Source organism: Chinchilla lanigera, unplaced genomic scaffold (assembly GCF_000276665.1).
Source record: "Chinchilla lanigera isolate Chin_1 unplaced genomic scaffold, ChiLan1.0 scaffold00066, whole genome shotgun sequence".
NCBI classification, from domain to species: Eukaryota; Metazoa; Chordata; class Mammalia; order Rodentia; family Chinchillidae; genus Chinchilla; species Chinchilla lanigera.
Window position 1 is genome coordinate 12100579 of NW_004955467.1, and position 23066 is coordinate 12123644.

Sequence of the window (23066 nt, forward strand, 5' to 3'; positions counted from 1 at the left end):
GGAAGGTGACCTGGGAATGGGAGAAGACCGGAGGGCAGGGAGGGGAAGAGGAAGTAATAAGGATCAAGATGTGGTAAGTACAGGTACCACTGTGCACAATGGATATATGCATATGTCCTGCAGACATGTACTAACAAAAATGTTTTTTAAAAGAATGGGAGAAAAAAAGGAAAGAAAAGACATTCAGAGGAGCGATCCAGGAAGTTCAACATCAAACTGGAGGAGTTGCAGAAAGTGAGAAAAGAGGAAAGAGGCAAGGAAAACAAGTGTAAAATAAAGCAAGAATATGTCTTAGAATTGAAGCAAATAAGCTGCCAGATGAAAAAAGGGCTACTGATAAATGAAAATACATACACATCCAGTGCTACTGCTATAAAACTTTAGAGCACTGCAGAAGAGTATAAATTTCTGCAGGAAGATCAAGAAGATTCAGATTTCTTGCAAAACAATGACATGATGCTCTAAAAATTTTGATCTGACTTCTTCTGAGTGGAGAAAAAGAATAAATACATTTCCTGTATTATTCCTGTTAAGTACAACTAAGAACTCTAGATATCAAATATAAACCAACAGAAGAGGATGTGAAGGCAGAGCAGCCAGGAACTCTGGGACCCAAAGAATGACATGGTGCTGAGTTATCTGGATTTTCTGTTTTGTCTCATATATCCCCAAAGTAGATACTTGTAAAGCCAGCCACCCAGAAATGCAAATAGAAACATACATACTACATAAAATAAAAGCCCACTTGCTTTGGCCAAAGGTCCAAGAAAGGGGCAGCCTAGGAAGACAGATAAAGACAGAATGGAGAGAAAATAACTACATTAAAAAAATGCTCAAGAGCCAGGCATGATGGCATGTGCCTGTAATCTCAGCACCTGGGAAGCTGAGGCAGGAGAATCACCATGAATTTAAGGCAGCTTGGGCTACACAGTGAGTTTATGGCCAGCCTAAATTACAGTGCAAGACCCTGCCTCATAAAACCAAAACAACAAAAAAAACACAACCAAAATACCAAAACCAAAACAACAACAAAAAACCTCCTGGTGGGAACAGAGAGAAGCATTCTGGAAATCTGGCAGTTTTATGCAAAGCTAAAACATACAATAAACATACAATCCAGCAATCACACTCCAGGCATTTATCCCAGACAAATTAAAGCTTATATTTGTGCAAACACTAATGTTTATAGAAACTTTATTCATAGTATCTCCAAACTGGAAACAAGCCAGATGTCCCTCAGGTATTTAACCAGGCGAACGGTTAGGCAAATCATAGTACTTCCCATCACACACTGCTATGCAACAACGAAAAAATGAACAAATGATCCACACAATGACCTGGATGAATCTTCAGAGAATTATGTAAAAGATAAAAAAAGTCAATGCCAAAAGGTTATATACTGCATCTTTTCACTTATATAACAATTTTAAAATAAAAAGTAGAAACGGGGAACAGATTAGTGGTTGTCATGGGTTACTTAGCCAAGTAGTGGATGGGGACAGAAGAAGAGTAGGTGTGGCTGTTCAAGGGGGGCACTGTGGATCTTTGTGGTGATGGAAATGTTCTTGACTACACTGGTGTCAATCAAATGAGTCTTCACTACCTCAGTGTCAACATTCTGGTTGTAGTACTGTACTATAGTTTCCCAAATCTTACACTATAGATTTCCCTGCATTATCACAACTTCATGTGAATGTACAATTTTTTTTTTGAGACAGGGTGTCACTATGTACTTAGGCTGGCCTTGAACTTACTATGCAGCCCAGCCTAGCTTCAAACTCATGAGGATTCTCCTGCTTCAGGCTCCCGAGTGCTGGGATTACAGGTGTGTGAAACCATGCCCAGCCTGAATGTACAATTACCTCAAAAAGTTAAAAATTATTTAAAAATTTCCACTAAAATGATCTTCAGTTAAAATTCCATATCCAGTTAGACTATCAGTGAACATGAGTAGAATAAAAACATTTTTAGACTTGAAAGGTATGAGAGATTTATTTCCTATTCATCCTTTCTCAAGAAAGTAACTTAGGATGTGCTCTATCAAAACGTGCAAGTACGCTAAGGAAGAAGACAATGCAGTATGGAAAACCACACAAGCAAGCAAACCAGGCCCAGTAAGTGGCTCATCTGGCCCTGATGCTGATACAGTTCCTGCTCCTCCTCTGTGACCACAAAGGATGGCCAAGAGCTGAGAAGCAGAGTATGACAAGTCAGCCCCATCCCCCAATCAGGCTTCTTCCAGAAGGCCAGTGGACCATAGCCCCTCTGAAGTGACAAGCGTTGCATCTGCCAGGACTCACTCAAGAGCTTGCTGGCTGATTTCCTGGGGTGGGTTCCTAAAAACTCCTAAGGAAGTAGAAGTCAGACTGTGACTGAGACTCTGTGGAACCTATTTTCCTCTAAAGAGTCTTCATCTAATGCCAGCAACACTGCTTTCTTTGTTCTGCCAGATTTGTGCATCTCAATTACTGGTAAGGATACATACATAGATGGCAGATTTATGAAGAAGGGTAACGAGACGATAACACAGAAATCAGGTTAGTAGCTGCCTCTGAGGGAAAGGACGGAGATAAGGAGGGGCACACTGAAAGCTTCTACATAGTGGTAATAGTCTATTTCTCGGTGGTACCTGGGTATTCATTTTGTAATGAATACCTGGGTTATGCATGCACATTTAGAATGTCCTTCTAAATGTATATTTTATTTTTTGAACAAAAAATCATAAAACAGATTGAGCACAGAGGATTATCGTTTTGCGGATTATCGTTTTGCTACACGGTTCAAAGGACAAGTGGGAAGGAGTCACAGGGAATCAAATTTCAGGACAATCTAAGTTACTCCTTCTAATAGCTACAGAGGACCAAGGGATGGGCTCCCTCTGACAGTATGAAGTATCCCATCACATAGGGTGTATATGCGTATGCTAAACAGTTACTTTGTGGAAACATTACAGGGTCGCTGGAAGAATCAGTTGAGGGAAAAAGATCCTTCAAATCCGAAGATTCTACGATTGTATCACTTGAAATCTTAACTATGGAAAAAACATCTTGGCCCTCGAATGACAGAACCAAAGCCTTATAACTGGAATTGAACACACTGTCGTGAATGGTGAAAGAATACACAGATGCTTCAATAAGTGTTTTATTTATTTGACTGTAGGGTGAGTGATTATCAGAGCTGAAAAAATGAGACAACTTCTTCATGCCTGTAGTTAGAGGGTAACACTCTGAGGAAATGAATAGGAATAATAAACCTCACTTGAAAACTTCAGAATGCATTCAAGCAAACATATGAAACCACAGTATCTACGCATTCACCCATAAGCAGAACATGCACAGCATACTGACCTCCTCTGCCCTTAGCAGGACTGGCACCTGGCTGGGGAAAAGAATCTTTGAGACCATATAAACAAATAAACAAATATAAGAGTCTAGTATTTCACAGAGGGCCATGCCCAAATTATAGATGTTTTCTCAATTCTCCCTCAAACTCCAAAGAAAGGAAACATTTTCTACCAAAAAAGTGATGTAATGCATGTTCACATGCAGGTGCCCATTCACTAATTCATGCATGCATTCCCTTATTCATATAATGAGGGTAAGCTTATGCAGCCCCAGTTAGTTGTTAAAACTATCTGGATCAATTAGAACAGACAAGCATCTGCTAGTGTTCCTCAGAAGCAAACACATACCTTAATTTTTGGATTCGATCCATTTCTTCACTTTTTAATTCCTCCAATTCCTTTGTTCTCCTCGAAGTTTCGGCATCAAGCCAGGTGAGCCTAGTGGACAGTAGAGAGTCACCCCAACTCTCCTCAAGACAGAGTCAGATTCACTTGGGTTCTAACCTTGGCTCTGCTATTTGTTTCTTAGGTGGCTTCACAGCCTTTGCAAGAGACAGAAAGCCAAGAGGCATTAAAGTAGGGCTGGAAATGAACAATCTCAAATGGTTGCTGAGATAGTGATATAGAGTACGTCCTGCTTAACATTTTTCTCCCTCAGCAACAAATATTTACCTCTGTTTTTGCATTCTGTCCATTTCTTTGGCTTTTGAGTCTTCTAGTTCCTTCAACCCTTTGGAAGATTCAGCATCAAGCCAAGCGAGCCTAACAGATAGTACAAAAGGGTCCAACCAATTATGCTGTAGGGCACCATGACCACGGAAACAGAGCAAAAGGTAGGGACCCCCACCCCCGCATCAAACTTTGCTCCATTTAAGACTCCATAAGAAATGAAACTCCTCTGTACCCATAAAAGCATTCCACATTTCCTATACAAAGAAATGTATGCACGAAAGCACTCTGAATTGTATGCAGAACAAAAAGAAGCTGCCCACAAATGTTCTCAAGAAAACTAGATTGCTGTACTTAGGAGTCTTGTTAGACTAAAACAAAGCCCTAGCTGTACTTTCAAGTCTAGACAAAGAAATGGATCCCTAAGTAGATATAACAAAGTAAAGTAAAAACAAAAGGGAAAAGTTACCTCCAAACAATGTTATTGTATACAAAAGGGATTTGGTTCTGTTGGTTTAGGGTGTGTATTATCAAATTACTTCAGGATTGCACTTTCATTTTTTAAGCTCTAGGATCAAACTTGGTCTCATGTATGCTAGGGAAATGTTCTACCACTAAGCCATACTCTCAGTCCTAATGACTCATTTTTATTTTCCTTTCCCACAATTGGAAGATAATTTCAGCCAAACAAATACAGAGTGACCTGTTTTCACTGCTCTCTTCCTTTGAAATGTTCTCAGCATAGCCCCCATATTTAAATCCTGCCTGCACAAGTCCTCGTTTAATTTCTATCTCCCTCCGTGAAGCCTGGATTTTCACAGCAAGAAGTAACTTCTCTGCCTCCTAAATTCTCTCAGTTCTTAGGGTACATACAGTGTTCTACCTTAAATTATAGCTAATTACATACTTTTCCTGTTGATTCTAACTAAGCAGGAGCTAGGGTTATGTCTTACTTGCTCCCCCCCTTTTTAAGGTCTTCACAGAACTCACAACTGTGTCATATATAAAACTAGCAATTGATACACAATTAACACACATATAATTTTTCAATGAATGAAATCAGGAATGAAAGAGGAGCTCATATAAGCTGTATAGTTTAACAGAAAAGTTTAATAATCTACATTTTAAATAACCAACTTTAGGTATGGAGAAGACAAGAAAGGGTTTACGTCAGAGTCTGTAAAAGGAGTCCTTTCATTTTCAAAGATTTGAAAAAATACCAGCACAAACCTGGCTGCCTCATGCTCTATGGCACCCCTCAGCTGACCTTCCTCTGGTGCACATTCTTGCTGGAGAGACTGTTCTTTTGCAGCATCTCTGGGGCTACATTTCACCTTTAGCCACGCAGCGCTGCACAGAATGGAAAAGTATACCTCTGTCATCATTCACTCCACGTCTGATGACTCATCCAAAGGTCCCAGCTCAGAGGAGACAAGAGCATTAAAGTCATGGTGATCTATAGCATGGAGCACCCTAAATGGGAAGCTGAAGGTGAAGAAAAGCAAGGTTCTCCAGTACTCACATCCAGTGTCAAAGGGGAGAAGTTCCTTTTGCTTCAAAGAAGCAGTTACTACTTTAAATGGAAAAACAGATGGAATTACAGAACAGAGGGTAAACTTCAACAAAACCTGCTTTAATAGGTGGGGCTGAATCAGTAATAATATTCCCCATTACATTCCTATATGCTCCTTTACAAAGTCTAATACAGCACAGTGAGCAGAGAAGCTGTATGGGCTCCCCTCCTCCACTGCCACACATGCACTCCTAAAGGTAAACCACTGGGTATTGGGTTTGCAATACCAACTTCAATCATGTTTTTATGGGCTTACTAATTAAACTCATATCTCTGTGTTTATGTATGTGTGTATGTATGTGTGTGTGTGCGTGTATATATATATATATATATATATATATATATATATATATAAAAGAACACAGTAATTAAAAGCAGTATATAATGCAATCAGAAGACCTGATTTTAGTGTCAAGTCTGTTATACAAGTAAGACGTTACATTCTCTCAACATTGCTTCTTTCACCTCGCAATGAGGACTGATGGCTAAACACTACCACTGAGTCGGAACCACTGAGAATCTGAAGGGGAACTCTCTTGCCTGACTGCTTACTCTGTCCTCTGATGGCCTCCCTAGCTGCAGCCTCCAATTACCGCCTTTTTCCCTTGTTCTCCTTGCATTACTGGTTTTTGCTTCCTTCTTTGTATTATTCTACCCCTGTCCTTTCTAGTGTATTATCAAGAACCACTGAACCATGGTGAACAAGCTCCCCTTTATCTTTAACCCAGTTCCCCAAAGACTGTTTCCTAACTGGGCTGTGCTTTCCCTAGAGGTCAATATCTTCCCTTCAGCCCTGTGGAATGACAGACAGCTCCTGATTCTCCATGTGCTATAAAGTGGGTGAAAGACACGAATGCCAGCATTCTCCAAACTGTCCCCTGAAGTTTGGACAATGCCAATGGATTACTTTTAAATGTTTACTCATTCAGCAAAGATTTAATGTGTGCCTATTATGTGCCGGGCAATGGATATTCAACTATAAAAAGACATAGCCTCAAGAAACCAGACTCTGCTGGGAGAAGAGACAAGGGAAGCTCATGATTTTCCCTACAATGACACATACCCATTAAGTACTGGAGTGTCCCTGAAGAGGCCAAGCCACTCCAACCACAGCCAGGTTGAAAAACGAACCAACAAGATCTGAACAAAAAATTCTCATGTATGTTGCACCCACATAAGCACTATTATTATTATTTCTTTTACTACTACTACTACAACAACAACTACTACTACCAAGCATTCTTTCTGCGTTTCTTTCTTTCTTCCCCTCCCCTCCTTTTTCTTTTTGGCTTGTTTGTTTTTTGGTGCTGCTAGGGATTAAACCAAGGACTTTCACACTGAGCTACATACCAATTCTTTTTTTAAAATTTGAGACAGGCAAGGTCTTGCTAAATCATTAAGTTGCCCAAGCTAGGCTTGAACCTGACATCTTCCTGCCTCAACCTTCCAGAGTGCTCAGATTACAGATATGTAGCACCACACCTGGCTAACATTTCTTCTTAATGGGAAGAATTAAAGCTGCTATTTCAACCCAAGGGGATAAATACACTCCCATACCCCATGGTTCCTTAAATCTGTACACACCATTTAGGAGATGCTGGTGGAGAGGTGGGGTGTGGGGGTATCCAAGGTGCCCGATGGTCTCTCACAGGCTGTTGGTTCATTTTTAACCTGGATGAAACTGTCGTCTGATGCAGCCTATTCTTGCTGTGAGGCTGGCTTGATCTACTTTCAGCTTTGTGCAGTCCCTGTAAGAGGTAAATATGAATTACAAAGCCAAACAAATATCCAAGACACCTAGTTTCAACCTCTGACTCACTAAAGTACCCAATGCTTCTTTGCTGTTCCTGCACCCATTCAGAAAAACCTAAGAAGAAAGCACGGCAGTAGGAACTTAGGAGTATAAACTACACTGAAGCAACTCAGATGGTAGTGCTGGAGGGAAAGAACTCAAATGCCTGGCTCTGCCATCTTTCTATGTACAGAAGCTGTATTCCTTTTTATTTATACAATTTTTCCTAATTAAACTTTTAATTTTTAAATTCCATATTGTTTAAAGGGAAATTATAAAATGCTCAGTTAAAAGACTTCACCTTTCTGAGCCTTAGGTCTAAAAGGTATGAACCAAGCTATTTTAGGAAACCACAGAGCACGAGGCTCTGTCTCCAAGAAGAACATCAGGCTGAATTCTTACAGGCTCAATCCTGACTTCTCTGCAACCCCCATCTGAGATATTTTTGGGAAAGAAACAGACTTGACCTTAGTCCATGATCTGTCAGTAACTGGTGATAACTGCTCAATCTCCCTGTTCTGGGGCCATCTGACAACAGACAAGTTTGCTATAGGCACTTTTGGCCAGCACTGACAAATGGCAGTCGCCACAGTATGGCTATTAGGAGTAGGAGGCACACTTCTGGCCAGTTTTACACTGTAGTACCCTAAGAAGGTTTAAATAGAAGTCTAAAATCTACTTTAGCTTCCCACCAAGTTCTAACTACCCAGCTGACTTCCAAAGGCATATTAAAAAGCACTTATCCAAGATGCTCTGTAACATTCAGGGATTTTTCTTTTTTTCACTTTTTGAGACAGGGTCTCACTCTGTAATCCAGGCTGGTTTTGAACTCACTATGCAGCCCAGGTTGGCTTCCAACTCATGACAATCCTCCTGCCTCAGCCTCTCAAGTGCTGCAATTACAGGCATGCACCACCACGCCCTATTCAGTGATCATTAATAAACAATATTTAACATTTTTGCAGTAACTGAAGCTTAAATCCTCTCAAATCTCATACTTTCAAAGCAGAAGCAGAAAACACCCTGAGTTTTAAAATAGCCTTTTCAATTAGGACCTTGGTATCAAATCAGGACAAGGGACAATACCCTGTCCTCGCAACAATATTAAAAACTTTTTTTATTTTTAAAAATTTTTCTTATTTATTTTTTGGGGGGGGGTGGTTTTTTTTTCCAATACCGGGAACCGAACTCATGACCTTGCGTTTGCCATGCAGGCGCTGTGCCGCTGAGCTAAATCTCCAGACCCTAAAAACTTTTTTTAAAATGTAAAAATGACCTGGAGATAAATTAAATCAGCTTAGATTACTGGACGCAAGGGCTCTGGCATCCAGCTGCCTGAGAAATGAAATGTTAGCCCTACCAGCTAGCTAGTATGGCACTGGACAGCATCAGATTAATGTAAGTGGGCTGAAAAAAGTAAGTGATTTCATACCTGCTGTAGTCTTGCTGGCTCCAGAACATCTTTCTTTCTAAATGGCACATGCTCAGTCTTAGACTTCTTCTTCACTGCTCTTGTTTTTGCCAGGGCCAATGCCTTGTCTCTGAAGTTTGCAGTTTGGTCTAGAGCATGTGGGGCTTCTTCCAGAAGGATATCCACATCTAACCCATCAAGCTCACTCTCCAACCTCGGGGTCACTGGACGCTCTGCATCAGGCTGATGCTTATCTACGTGGAGATTTCATAAGGTTAAACTGAGAGAAATACTACTCAAACCACACTGGTGAGAATGATTATCACTCAAACTTACTGCTCCTCTTATAAATACTATTACAATTTTAGAAGCAGAAACTTAAGCAGCATGATTGATTCCCTGAACCCTAGCCCTCACATTTAGTCATTTTCCTGGTCCCTGTGCTCTAGCTCTAAAACATCTCTTGCATTACCTCTGCCCTTCCTTCCTTTCTGCAACTACCTAAGCTCCGTCTTGGAGTGTATTTGACTATAACAAGAGCATCCCCTGATACCTCGGTTATCTTTGGTCACATCTTCGCTTGGCCACCAAAACTGTTTTTCTAAAATGCAAATATTTAAGTGCCACTTCTCTATTTAACATCTTTAATAGCTCCCAATTTGATACAGAATAAAGTCTGAATACCACTCACAACATTCAATTTATAAAGGGAAAGGAACTACAACTATCTTCATTTAAAAAGCAGATAAAAGTCTATACAGGAAATTCATCAGAATCTGAATATAAACTCAATATAATTGAGAAGAGGGTTCAGCAAGGTTTCTAAATATACGAAGATTCACACCACAAAAGCTGTATCCTCCCCATGAATCAAAATAACTAATTAGACTTATATGAAAAAAAATCCCATTAACACTGGCAACAAAACTATAAGGCATTTAGGAAGAAATCTAATGAAAGATATGTAAGACTTTTACAGAAAAATACTAAAAGGTATTTTCAAGGGCATGAAAGAAAATCTGGATAAAATGTCTGGATGAATGAACAGACAATATTGTAAAGACATCAGTTGTCCACAAAAGTCATCTATAATTTCAAATGCATATTCAATTAAAACTGATTTTTGGTGGATCTAAACAGGTCAATTCTAGAATTCATATGAAGACTAAAATCCCAGAGGGGGTCAAATTATTCTGAAGAACAACAACAAAGTAGGGAGAGGGGTAGGTCCTTCTCTAAGGAAGATGAGGTCGTAGAGACAGACCTGTAACATGAAGGCAGTGTGGGTGTGATGCTGGAACAAGCAGAAACCAATGGAACATGGTGGATGCGACAGATCAGTAAGTTGCAGTTGGGCTGTGCAAAAACCAGTGCTAAGACCACTGGCCTTGGTAAATATAAAACTGGATCTGTGCTTCCCAGGGAACATTTAAATTCCAAATGAAATGAAGATGTAAGTGTAGGAAGAACATTTTAAACTTTAAAAAGAAAACATAAGAGAACATTATTGTAACATCAGGGCAGAAAAGCCTCACATTACTGAATTTAATTACACTAAACTACAGTTTCCCTTTGACAAAAGATACAATAAAGTCAATAAGTCAAAATCGGGGAGTAAGAATCTGTAAAGCATTAATTAAAACAGGATTAGTATCTAATGCTATAAAATATTTCTGCAAATCTCTAGAAAAAGAATCCTATAAAGAAACAGGCGAGGATAGAAACGAGCAACAAATAGAAAATATGATTTTTCAACTGAATTATGAAAAGATGATCCACTTCACTAGCAATCAAAAATATTCAAGCAATGAGATACCATTTCATATCCATCAGAGGGGGGGGCCAAGTACGACAATACCAAGTTTAAACAAAGAAGTGGAAAACCAAGTACTCTCACACACTACTAGTACAGGAGTAAACTGGCTCAACTACTATGGAAAAGAACTTGTTGCTCTAGTAAAGTTGAGGACTGGCACGCACTACAATCCAGCAATTATACACATGTACACAGGTAGGCAGAAGCACAGATATCCGCTTCACTCCATCACTGTTTGTAAGTGCACAAACCTACCCAGTGCAAGGGCCTATCATCTCAGCTACTTGAGAGGCAGAAGCAAGAGGATCTCTTGAGTCCAGGACTTCAGGGACAGCGTGGGCAACACAGTGAGATCCCACCTCATCAAACCAACTGGTAACAAGCCCAGCGACCACTGACGAATAAGAAGAACTGAAAAACAAGCTATGTTTCATTCATACAAAGGAAACCTGCATAACAAGTACATTTCTAAAAATTAGAGGAGCTGGGGATTTAGCTCAGCGGCAAAAGCGCCTGCCTGGCAAGCGCAAGGTCATGAGTTCGGTTCCCGGTACCGGAGAAAAATTAGAATTCACCTTTCGGCATAAACAAATCCTACAAACGTAAGTGGGGCAAAGAAAACTGCAGAATGGCATATACTGTAAGATAGCATGTGTATAAAACAATATTTTGTATTTTTTATGGATAGATACATAAGTAGTACAAATATAAAAATAGAACAGATTTTTAATAACAATCAGTAACCTCTAGAGAACCGAAGGAGGAAATGGGATGAGAACACGAATATTAAAGGGACTTCAACTGTACCTGTCATTTTATTTTTGAAAACTAATTTCAAAAGTAAATGTTTAAATCTGCATGGTGGATACCCAGTGTTTATTATTTTCATTCTTTTGTATGTTTAGAATATTTAATACCCAAAGGAAAACTACATTCAGAATTCTTTAACAACAGTAAACAGCCTCAGACTCCTCTGCATCAGTTCTTTAATCAGACGTTTTTCAAAGCTACACAAATTACACAGCAAGGGAATATAAATAAGAAGGATGCTAAAATTGAATCACCAGTCTGTAACTTATTTATTAACTCCCAAGCTGACAAACAAATCAACTCTGACCTGCAGGTCCTAATATTATAGGCAGCTAAATAAGATAGAAATAAATACACACTCAGAGAGGGACGGGTCTCTCAAGGAAGTTAGGAGAACAAAATACATCAGAATCGTGGCTGGAGGCACATTTGAAGAAGGTCAGGCCCAAGATAAAGATGCAATGCCCAAGCCTACGTGCTTCTCTAAGAGATAAACATTATGTGCTTGCTTCGACAGCACACATACAAGGAGATAAAAAATAACTTGAGATTATGCTATAATTAGGTCCTAATGGATATGTATCAGACACCTACGTGGGTGACCAGAACATCTGGACCCATGCTTTCCCCCCAAAAATGTTTGTTTCAGAAGTCATAGACAAACCAAGGTTAATGATGCTAGCCATGTACCCTTGCTATATGACTCATTTCCCTATTGCATCAATATTGGCTAAGTGGCTATACTTGTAATCCTATAGGTTGATGGTAATTTGAACCACATTGTACCCACACTATAACTTTGATGTATAAATTACCCCTGACAAAGGGCCTCAATGGCAACCCACTTTCAGGACCCAGTCTGTCTCTCAGGACCTATCTGTCAATAAACCTTTCCACTCTTAATCTCCGCTATCCCTTGGAATTAATTCTTCAATTTCAGGGGGCATGAACTCAGCACATCTGACATCTAACAGGTTAGAAGTTGTATCTCTTCTATATCACTAACATCTTTTCAGCTATGATCTGCATAAATTAGCATGCAAATGCAATACAAACTTCAGGGGCAGCAAAGTCTGAGGACTCTACTGGTGGTGGTGAGGGAGCCACAATCCTTATAGCTGACAAGTTAACTAATGCAATCAACCATTGCAATAACATTTCAGAAGCCACTAAAAAACTGCACCAGCCAACAATTATGTAAATCACAGTGAGATGATTCAATCAAGCTCAATCATATATCCCAAATGGTGAGGGCATACAGTTTTCTATCCATGTGGCTCCCCATGACATTTTTAGGGGCCAAGTGGGGAGGAAGAAGCATTAAGAAATCAGATTGCAAAATTAGGTAAAGTGATATCTAAAATAGAAACAGAAAAATGTGACCTTCTGGAATATACATCATAAGCACAAGAAATTTTTAAAAATAGGTAATTACATTCTTTTCCATGAGCAAATGTATTACACTTTCAAAGCAGTTAACTACAACTACATCTCAATTTGTAATGATGATGATCATCTCTCACATTTTGTACAAGGCTTTTTCCACTTGTAATGTAACTCACATTTATCAGTTCATTTCAGCCTCTCTATGACATACCCCAGAGCAGGCACAACTAATTTTTCGGGTGGGGAAATAGCAGTTAAGTGTTTTGCTCAAAGTCACAAGGAGAGTAAATGGCAGAGCCAAGTCTTTTAACTTTGGTTCTGGGCTGGACCTCATTCATTCCGTCCTGTCAAAGATTCTTGAGGCATTCTACCTATCTACATTTTCCTGAGAACTGAAGTTTCCTTGTCCCTAACCACACAAAACTCATTTACGTTTTCCTAGTTGAAATATGCCTAAGGAAGATAGCCTTTCTTGTCGACTGGGGGCATTATTACAAACTAAAAGTAACACCTTACATTTTCATAGCATTTAAAATTATCCAATTTGCTACTTACAATAACTAAATCACATAGGTCGAGGACCATTACCTCCATGATGACAAACTTAAGCTTCAGACTGCTAAGTCAGAGTGACTTAATTACAAATCTGGCAGAGTTAGGGCTAGAACTGAGGTCTTGTTCAAGTTTTCTCCACTTGACTTTCCTACATTTGCTCCTATGATGAGTTTTAGATTAGCAGGTTTTCCAACTTCTCTCCAAAGCCCATCCTCACCATTCACTCATCATCTGATAGGCATCTCTTAATCTTGTGACTCATTTAGGAAACACATCTGTGTGCAGGCCTGGAATGTTCTCTGCACTTCCTCCAAGGCATCACAATAAACTCCCCAGAAGCCAGAACCCAAGTTCTGCAGTAATCAGCTGCTCAGAAGTCTTCTCTTATTGATGACACTTGTTCATACAGTCTTTTGATAAACATGTGCTTAACTATGTACCACATGCTGGGCTGATCATAGAGGTGTACGCGCTGCCGAAGTGAGCTCTAGGGCTGGTCATAGAGGACAAAAAGACAAATAGCATTCAAGGAAATGTTGACAAAGGCAGACTTCAATCAAAAGAAGGTATCAGTTCCACCAGCCCACCAATGAAGGGAAGAGAATATCCCACTATAGTGAATAAATACCTAATAGTAAGTTAATCAATTAGATTTTGTCACTGAGATATTATATACACTAAGAAAATAAATATTTAGTCTCTACCCTAGTTTCTATCACAGAGTTCCTAAAACCTTGAATTTCCCCAGCAAAAGGGGTGTTAGGTGCATCCTTTTTTTTTGAGTTGGGGTCTCGCTATGTTGGCCAAGCTGAGCTGAAACTTGCAGTCCTGCAGCCACAGCTTTCCAAGTAGCTGGGATAAAAGGTACACACCACTGCACCTGGCAATGGTACATTTTTTGTGCTAATATTTGATCCTTAACCCTGGTTCCTGGAACTTCCTGGGACAGAGAAGTGTCTTTTGTCCAGAGAGATGATGCCTGTGGGCTCCAGGATGAGGGTTAGTTTCTTGGTTACTTTTCTCTCGTTGCTGAGATAAAATACCCGACGCCCAAAATTAAGGAAGGAAAGTTTTACTTAGCTCACAGTTTGTGGAGGTTTCAGTCCATACTTGGCTGGTTCCGAGGCAGAGTGGCACATGGCAGAGGGCAACAGTTCATGGTGGTAGAAGACAACAAAGCAACAAGTGCAAAAAGCGGGTGAGAGCAACAAGCCGTGGTACAAATGAAAAGTTAAACACTTCGAACATTCAGTGGCACAAAATAAACATTACCATTCCAAAAGGCGCAAACAGGGGAATACAGAGCATTGGGACCAAAGAAGTCCAAAATCCAGTAGGGCTAACATTACGTCCTGTAGCTTCACATCCAGCATTTGAAGCAACTTGTGGCACATTGTGAGCTCCAAAGGGCTTGCATGAGTCCACCCCTATGGCACTTCTGGTGGTTACAGTTCCCACAGCTTCTCTCTTAGGCCTGCTTTGCTCCCTCTTTGCAGCTTTCCTCAGATGATCCACGGTCCTGGCTTTTCTAAACTTCTGAGGTCTCCAGTACACCTTCTGCTTCACACTCACAGCTTCAGTTAGTTACCAGAAAGACCAAGCAGGTCAGAAGTCTGCAGCTTTCAATCTATCCCCCATTCTCCAGAAAGGGCAGAAAGGTTGGAGTTTGAGGGTTTTTTTGTTTTGTTTTTTGCGGGGAGTTTGAGTTATAACTGCTTGTACCTACATGAAATCCCTCATATCTGGGGTTTGGAGAGCTTCTGGATTGCTAAGTACATCAAGGTTCCCGGGGGGCAGCATGCCTGGAGAGACCACGAAAGCTCTGCATCCCTTCCCCACATACCTGACTGTGCGTAACTCTCCCATCTGGCTGATCACCTGTATCCTTTATAACATACTTTATAATAAGTGAATGTAAGCAAAGTGTCTCCTAAATTCTGTGAGCCATTCACAGCAAACCTCAGTTTAGAACAGCTGGTCACAAACTATGACTTGTGATTGGTGTCTGAAGTGGGAACAGTCTTCTGCAACTGAGGCCTCAACTCCAGCAGGTCATGTCAGAATAGAACTGAATTATAGGAGAACTGCCTGGTGTGGGGAAACCCCACACACAACAGAGTGAATTACTTTTTCTGTCTTGCAGTTATACCTGTGCTGGAAATAGAACCTAGCTATTAAGGTTCCACAGAATAGCAGGTGACTAATAAATTAAAGAAAGACTGGGCTGATATACAATGTTCAAATCACCAAAGGAAAAAATAAAACAAGAAAACTCTGATTAATATTTTACAATAGCAGGGCATGGTGGTCCAAGCCTGTAATCCCAGCACTCGGGAGGCTGAGCCAAGAGGACTGCTGTAAGTTCAAGCCCAGCCTTGGCTATATAATTAGTTCAAAGCCAGCCGGAACTGCATAATAAAACCCTGTCTCAAACAAACAAACAAACAAAAATTACAATAAAAAACTTTGGTAAATGTAAAACATAACATAAGGTAGAACAAAGTTCAACATGTCATTAATCCCAGTAAATATAAGTAAACTAAATATAGAATTCTAGGGCATGGTGCTGCATGCCTGTAATCCCAGCACTTGGGAGGCTGAGGCAGGAAGACTGCCACAAGTTCAAGGCCAGCATGGGCTACGTAAGTGAGTTCAATGCCAGCCTGCACTACACAGCAAGACCCTGTCTCAGGAAAAAAAAAAAAAAAAAGGAAAAGAAAAAAACAAAAAAGAACTCTACAATAGGGTTCAAAAAGCAACAAGAAACTATTTACAAGAGATATTCCTAAAACAGCAAAGAAAGGCAGCCTAAAGAGATGGAAAATGTTATTCCAAGCAAATGCCAAACAAGTTAAGTAGATGAAAGAAGGTTAACCTCAGACAAAACAGAATCCAGAGTGAACATGACCATAACAGAGATAAAGAGAAATGTTTGATAATGAAATATAAAATCCATCAAGAGAGATTTGATAGCCAGGGACTCTGACATATCTAGAAGCATGATTTAAAACAGACAGAAAAAATTCACAGAAACGCAAAAGTCTGAATATCACGGGAAACCTTAACATATCTTTATATCAGTCACCTACAGATCAACTAATAAAAACAGAAAAGTTTTGTTTTGTTTTGTTTTTGTCTTTTTTTGAGATAGGGTCTTGCTATACAGTTCAGGCTGGCCTTGAGCTCACTTTGTAACCCAGGCTGGTCTCGAACTCGCAACGATCCTCCTGTCTCAGCCTCCGGAGTGCTGGGATTACAGGCGTGTGTCACCACGCCCAGCAAAACACAACAGGTTTGAAAGGAAGAAATAAGCCAGTGGTTATTCACAGAAGAGTAACTACATACAAAGCAAAACAAAATCAAAGTTGTCTGGGTATAAGGTCAATACATAAAAGTCAACTGTATATCTATTTATCAATAATAAGTATTAGAAATTAAATTTTTGAACAGACACCATTTGTAAGGGTATTGAAGATACCAATACCAAGGAATAAATCTAAGGAAATATGAACAAGATCATATGCATACACACACAGGCACATATATGTGAGACTATATAAAAACAACTTAAATAAATCTACAGACACACCCTATTGAAGACTGTAAAGATACCAATTCTCCATCAAAATTTCAACAATATATTTTTTGTCTTCTGGGAGTTGGAAAGGATGTTTGCAGAAATTAGTAAATTCTGATTCTACTACTTCTATGGCAACGCCAACAGGTAAGACTAGCCAGGACACTCTGGGAAAAGAACAGGTATGATAAGTTACTACTGGGTATTAAGACTTAGAATAATTCAATAGTCCAGCACTGGCATAAAAACCAGTACTTAGGCCAAAGGAAAAGAAAGGAGGGCCCAGAAACTGTCCTGTGTATGGGGGACACATGGTTTCTGACAGAAGTGGTACTGCATGCCACACTGCAGGAAGAATAACCTTTTCAACATATAGGGCCAGGTCATCTGCATTTTCATTTGAAAGAAAATGGTATGTCTCTAGAAACAAACATAGAAAATGGACTCCTTAACACAGAGGAAAGCTTCTTAAGGATATAAAAAGAAAAATAGAGGGGCTGGGGATTTAGCTCAGCAGCAAAAGCGCCTGCCTGGCAAGCGCAAGGTCATGAGTTCGGTTCCCGGTACCGGAGAAAAACCAAAAAAAAAAAAAAAAAAAAAAAGAAAAATAGAGAAAACAAAGAATAGGGAAAGAATGATTAATTGAACTACAGAGGAGTTAAGAATTAGCTTATTTCTAAGATATTTATAACACATACAACTAAGAAAGGGTTCATACACAGAATACTTATACAAAAATAAACTATAAATCAATGAAAAAGAGAGAGAAACTAGAGATACAGCTCAGTGGTAGAGCACTTGCCTAGCATGCATGAAGCCTTGGGTTTCATTCCCAGTACTGCAAGAGAGGGAAGAGGAGAGAAAAGGAGGAGGGAGGGGAGGAAAAAAGGAGGGAGGGGAAGAGAGTGAAAGGAAGGATAAGAGGGGAGAGAAATGAGAGAGATGAAGAAAGGAAAAAAGAGAAAGTGAAACAGATTTAAGAGACAGAGAAAGAGCCAGGCATGGTGGTGCACACCTGTAATCCCTGCACTCAGGAGCAAGAGGCAGGAGGACTGCGACAAGTTCAAGACCAGCCTAGACAATATAGTGAGTTCAGGCTAGCAAGACCCTGATTCAAAAAAAAGAGAGGGATACAGAGAGGAGGGATGGCAAGAAACTTGAACTGGTCCTTCACAAAAGATATCTAAATGGCCTATAAATAGATGAAAATTGCTCAAACTACTGAGTATACAGAAAATGTAAATTAAAACCAAAACAACAGCCTTTATACCAAATTTAAAAAACTAATAATGACAAGTACTAGAAAGTATGGGTAACCAATGTTCTTAAACACTGTTGGCAGGAATACAAAATAATAAAATTACTTTGAAAAGAATGTTTTATATATTACCCTTAAACAAACATGTACCTGTGACCTACCTAACAACTATAATCTTGGGAACATGGTCTACAAAAGGACATGCACATAGATACCAAGAGACATATGTAAGAATAATCATAGAAGTTATCCTTATAATTGGAAATAACCCAATGATTAAAATAATAAAATAGTTAACCTGTGATATAGTCATATAGTGGAATAAATACAATATATCAATGATCATAAACTAATCACAACTACACAAACAGATGAAATAAAAGAAGCCAATCCCCAAACAACTTACTGTGTAATTCCATTTTTGTGAAGTTTTTAATCAGGCAGAACCAAAATATGGCATTAAAAATTATCACAAAGGGCAGGCATGATAGGCACTTATAATCCTATATACTCAAGAGGGTAGGCAGGAGAATAACAAGTTTGAGGCCAGCATGGCAATTTAGCAATATTCTGTCTCAAAATAAGAAGCAGGAGAGTGTCTGCCTAAAACACAAAAAGCCCTAGTTCAAACCCTAGTACCACAGGGGGAGGAAAGTATTATAAGTGGGGCTATAGCTCAGTGGGAAAGAACTTGACTAGCATGTATGTGGCCTAAGGTTTAATTCCCAGCACTACAAGAAATTTTTTTAAAAATTAAATCATCATAGTAATACTCTGTGGAAAAATGACGGGGTAAAGACTGAAGGGAAAGGAATAAGAGGAAATTTTGGGGTGGCAATTACATTCAATTCTTGATTTGGATAACAATGACAGAGAAGTTTTTGTTTTCCGGCATTAATTTAGCTGTAAATGTATACGGAGTATACTTTTCTGATGGTATGTTCTACTTAAGTTAAAACAGGAAAACTAAAAATGGATGGATCTGGAGACCATCAAATTGAGAGAAATAAGCCAGACTCGGAAAGACAAACAGAGTGTCGCACAAAATCCAAGACAGTAAAAGGGAGACTATTATTAGAGAAGAAGAGGGGCGTGAAGGGGTGAAAGGCAGGCAGTGATGGAATGGTGATGAGCAAAATATATGTTATGTATTGAAACAGGCCCCACAAAATACAAAACTAGTGGAAAGGGTGGCAGGGAGGGGATGGTGGAGTGAAAAGGATCAAAGTATGTTATGAGCACGCACGTATCTCTCAAAATGAAATCCATTAATCTGTATGACCAACAATAAAAAACAGTGGCCAGGCGTGGTGGCGCATGCCTGTAATCCCAGCTCTTGGGAGCTGAGGCAGGAGGATTGCCCCAAGTTCAAGGCCAGCCTGGGCTACACAGTGAGTTTAAAAGCCAGCCTAAACTACATAGTGAGACCCTGTCTGAAAAGACAAAAAAAAAAAAAAAGTAGAGAGTAGATTATTAGATTATTGAGCAAGAGGAAGGGCATATAGGGAAAGAAAGACGAGGAGGTAAGAGAGGTAAATAATGGCAATGGATTTGATCAACACATTTATATACATATTTGAAAATGCCCCAGGGAAACCCAATATGTTTTAAAATTAATTTGTAGTAATAAAAAATATATTAAAAAAAAAAAAGAAAGCCAGCTTTCTGTATTTGTCCATATTTATTTATTGGTGATCTGATCTATCTTGAAAAAGATATAAGAATTAACTAATAAAATAACATTTCATCAAATCTAAAACATCATTATGTATTGTAGGTATTCTATTTTTTAATGTATTTTATTAGTGCATTTAATTTTATAAAAATGGGATTTAAATGTGGTATTTTCATAAATGCATATAATATGTTTTCACCATATCCATCCCCTCTATTACCCTTCTTTATATCTTCTCCCTTTATTACTTTCCTCTTGTCCAATAAAACCACCCCCAAAACAGGGATTTTAAAGTGTTGTTTTAAAATGTTTAAAATTGGCCTAGGGATATAGCTCCGTGGTAGAGTTGCCTAGCATGGGTGAGGCCCCTGGGATCAATCCCCACACCACACACAAAAAGAAGTAAAATGTTAGGATTATTGTAAGATGTCATCAGTCTAGAACAAATTGCAATTTCAAAAATGTTCCACTGTGTACCTCAGAACCAACAAAAATAGTATCATAAAAGATTTTAGAATAATGCCCTTTTCAGTAATATACAAATCCAACAGTTTTCCTTAAGTAGCAATACTAATTTCATAACAAAGAGACCATAATAGCAATAAAAACTATAAAATATAAAAACTATAAAATATAGCAAAGAATTTCTAAAGTTTATATGCAGAAAATTATAAAACTGAACTGAAAGGACAGAATAAGAGCATGAATAAATGTATAAGAAGACTGTGAACTTGTCACTTCTCCAATTAACCTATAAACTCAATGCAATACCAATCAAAACCCTCACAGCATTTTTCATGGAACTTGACAAACTCATTCGAAATTACTCAGGAAGATGAGCAATGACCATCAATAAAATTTTTAAAAAGAACAAAGTGAATTATCTTATCAAATATTTAACTAGGTAAGAAAGATTGATGAATTTGCCTATGAAATTAAAATTTTCTGTACCAGAAAAAAAGAATCGTAAGTTTCAAAAACAAGTGACTAGGAGAAAATATCTGTAACATGTATAAGCCAAATAAAAAGATAAGGTCCAAAATATATAAAGAACTTCTATACATCTATAAGCAAAAAACTTACAATCCTACAAGGAGATAAAGGATATAAGTAGGCAAATCACAACAGGTAAAATAAACATTAAAGAAACGAAGACATGAAAGAAATAACCCTCACTAGAATCAAGAAACTCAAAATAAACAATAAGACACCATTTTCTACCAAGAGACTGGAAAAATTTTTGTATTTTATCATATAAAGTATGCAGGGAGAATATGAGAAAATATATACTATTGGTACTACCAATTAAAACAATTGTATGTCCACTTTTAAGGTGTGAAGCAGTTAGTATCTGTTTAAATGCATCATCTATATCCTAGCAATTCCATCTCTTGGAATAGTAAGAAGATGCTACTTACGTGAAAAAAGTACACATATATCAAATGTATGTACGTATGTGTATACTGTATATTTACCATTAAAATATAATAAACTTAGGAAGGGGAGTATAGCTGAGTGGTAGATGACTTGCCTAGCATGTGTGGGCCCTGGATTTGATCTCCAGCCCCTTACCCACATCCTGACATGTGCACACACACACATACATGCATATACACATATACATATACGTATACATGTACAAAATAAACTCAATCCTATGATACGAGAAAAGAGAATTTTCCTTTCTTCGCACTCCTCTACAGAATACTCTAGCCTCTAACCTAAGGAAGCATCTTGTTTGATATTACTGATTCTAGTTAAAAATGCGGCTATTATGGACTAGGTTCTAATTCCTGGTTTTCCCCTCAATGGAGTAACTGTTACAGCCCAGATAATTTCAAAGAATAAAACACCTCACAGTAAACACTGTAAGATACATACCAACAAGAAGCTTCTTTACCACTGAAGGTCGACTTGCTTCCTGTGGAAATGTCTCCTTTGCTATAGAGAGTGTCCTCTCACTCTTTGGCAATGTCCTTGGCCATTTTTCTAGTATCCTTTGGCTACCAACAGGAAATTGGCTCTTAATTTCACTGAAACATTTCTTCACCTTTTTTGGTGACAGTTTCTTTTCCAGGAGAGATTCCAAAGCCTGAAATGAAACAATCTATTATTCCTCTAGTTTATCATATAAAGGTATGACTTTTAGTTATAAAATAGAAGAAATAAAGACTTTAGAGAAATGGGTTATGAAACTGCTATCTGTTTGTTTGTTTTCCGGTACCGGGAATTGAACTCATGACCTTGAGCTTGCCAGGCAGGCACTGTGCCGCTGAGCTAAATCCCCAGCCCCTTGAAACTGCTATCTGTAATGGTTAACAAAATGTTAGTTTAAAATGTTTATTATTAAGGACATCTAATTAATAAAAATAATTTCTCCAAGTTCTTTTACATGTTTAGCTTACTAAAACCAACAGTAAAGAGTAATGAACATGATTATTTTTAAAGAAATCCAAATCTTAAAATTAAGGATAATCATTTTAGAAACTACAACCTTTGGAATATAATCCTGTATGCTTTAAAAACATTTTAATTTTCAACAGAAACCCATGAACTCAAGTAGTTTTAAGTGGGCAAACATACACTTTAATAAACTAACATATATTTTTATAAGCTAAAGGAAATTCAGCAGGTCCAACGGCTCTGGTTACCTGTCTATCACAGTAACGACAAGAGATCTGTGTCCCGCTGTCCTAAAGAGGCATAGCCTCTAATAAGTACCTACCTGCTCAGTAAGAGCCTAGTCTCTCCCTGGTCAGTACAAATTAAGGACAACTAAACATAGCCACAGAGGTGGAATTCAGATGACAATAAGGTAAGATATTAAGCTATGAAATGATATAGTAATCAATCAGAAAGACTAATTTCTTGCACTATTACTTTAGAAACATGTTAAAAGTACTCTTGGCTCAAAATTTGGGAAGACTAGATAAACTCTTGAAATCCTTTCTAGGATTAAGAAGATACATCTTCTAAATGAAATCATTTTGGCCAACATATGTTTCCTATGAATAGTTCCAAAAATAACTCATGACTTGACATGCTGCCAAAGTTCTGCATTTGATAACATTCTTCGTACTGAGTCCTTCCTACACAAATGTAACCAAAGCAAATCACACACGTATTTGCTGGATAATGGAACTGTAAAGGCAGAAGCAAGTTTTAAGACCACTAAAGGCCTACTTAAGCACAGAATTGTCC

The 23066-nt window shown here is 38.5% G+C and overlaps 1 protein-coding gene across 5 annotated transcripts in view; it reads right to left on the minus strand.

The window, feature by feature from the left end:
* Kiaa0753 (KIAA0753 ortholog) overlaps positions 1 to 23066 on the minus strand; it is a 70260-nt gene that overhangs the window by 26166 nt on the left and 21028 nt on the right. For all 5 annotated transcript variants that reach the window (XM_013522137.1, XM_013522138.1, XM_013522135.1 and 2 more), the window contains exons 7-12: positions 21747 to 21957; positions 8810 to 9042; positions 7170 to 7333; positions 5243 to 5362; positions 4016 to 4105; positions 3692 to 3781 (exon numbers count right to left, since the gene is read on the minus strand). In XM_013522137.1, coding sequence (XP_013377591.1) covers positions 3692 to 3781; positions 4016 to 4105; positions 5243 to 5362; positions 7170 to 7333; positions 8810 to 9042; positions 21747 to 21957 — 908 coding nt within the window. The remainder of the gene's footprint in view (positions 1 to 3691; positions 3782 to 4015; positions 4106 to 5242; positions 5363 to 7169; positions 7334 to 8809; positions 9043 to 21746; positions 21958 to 23066) is intronic.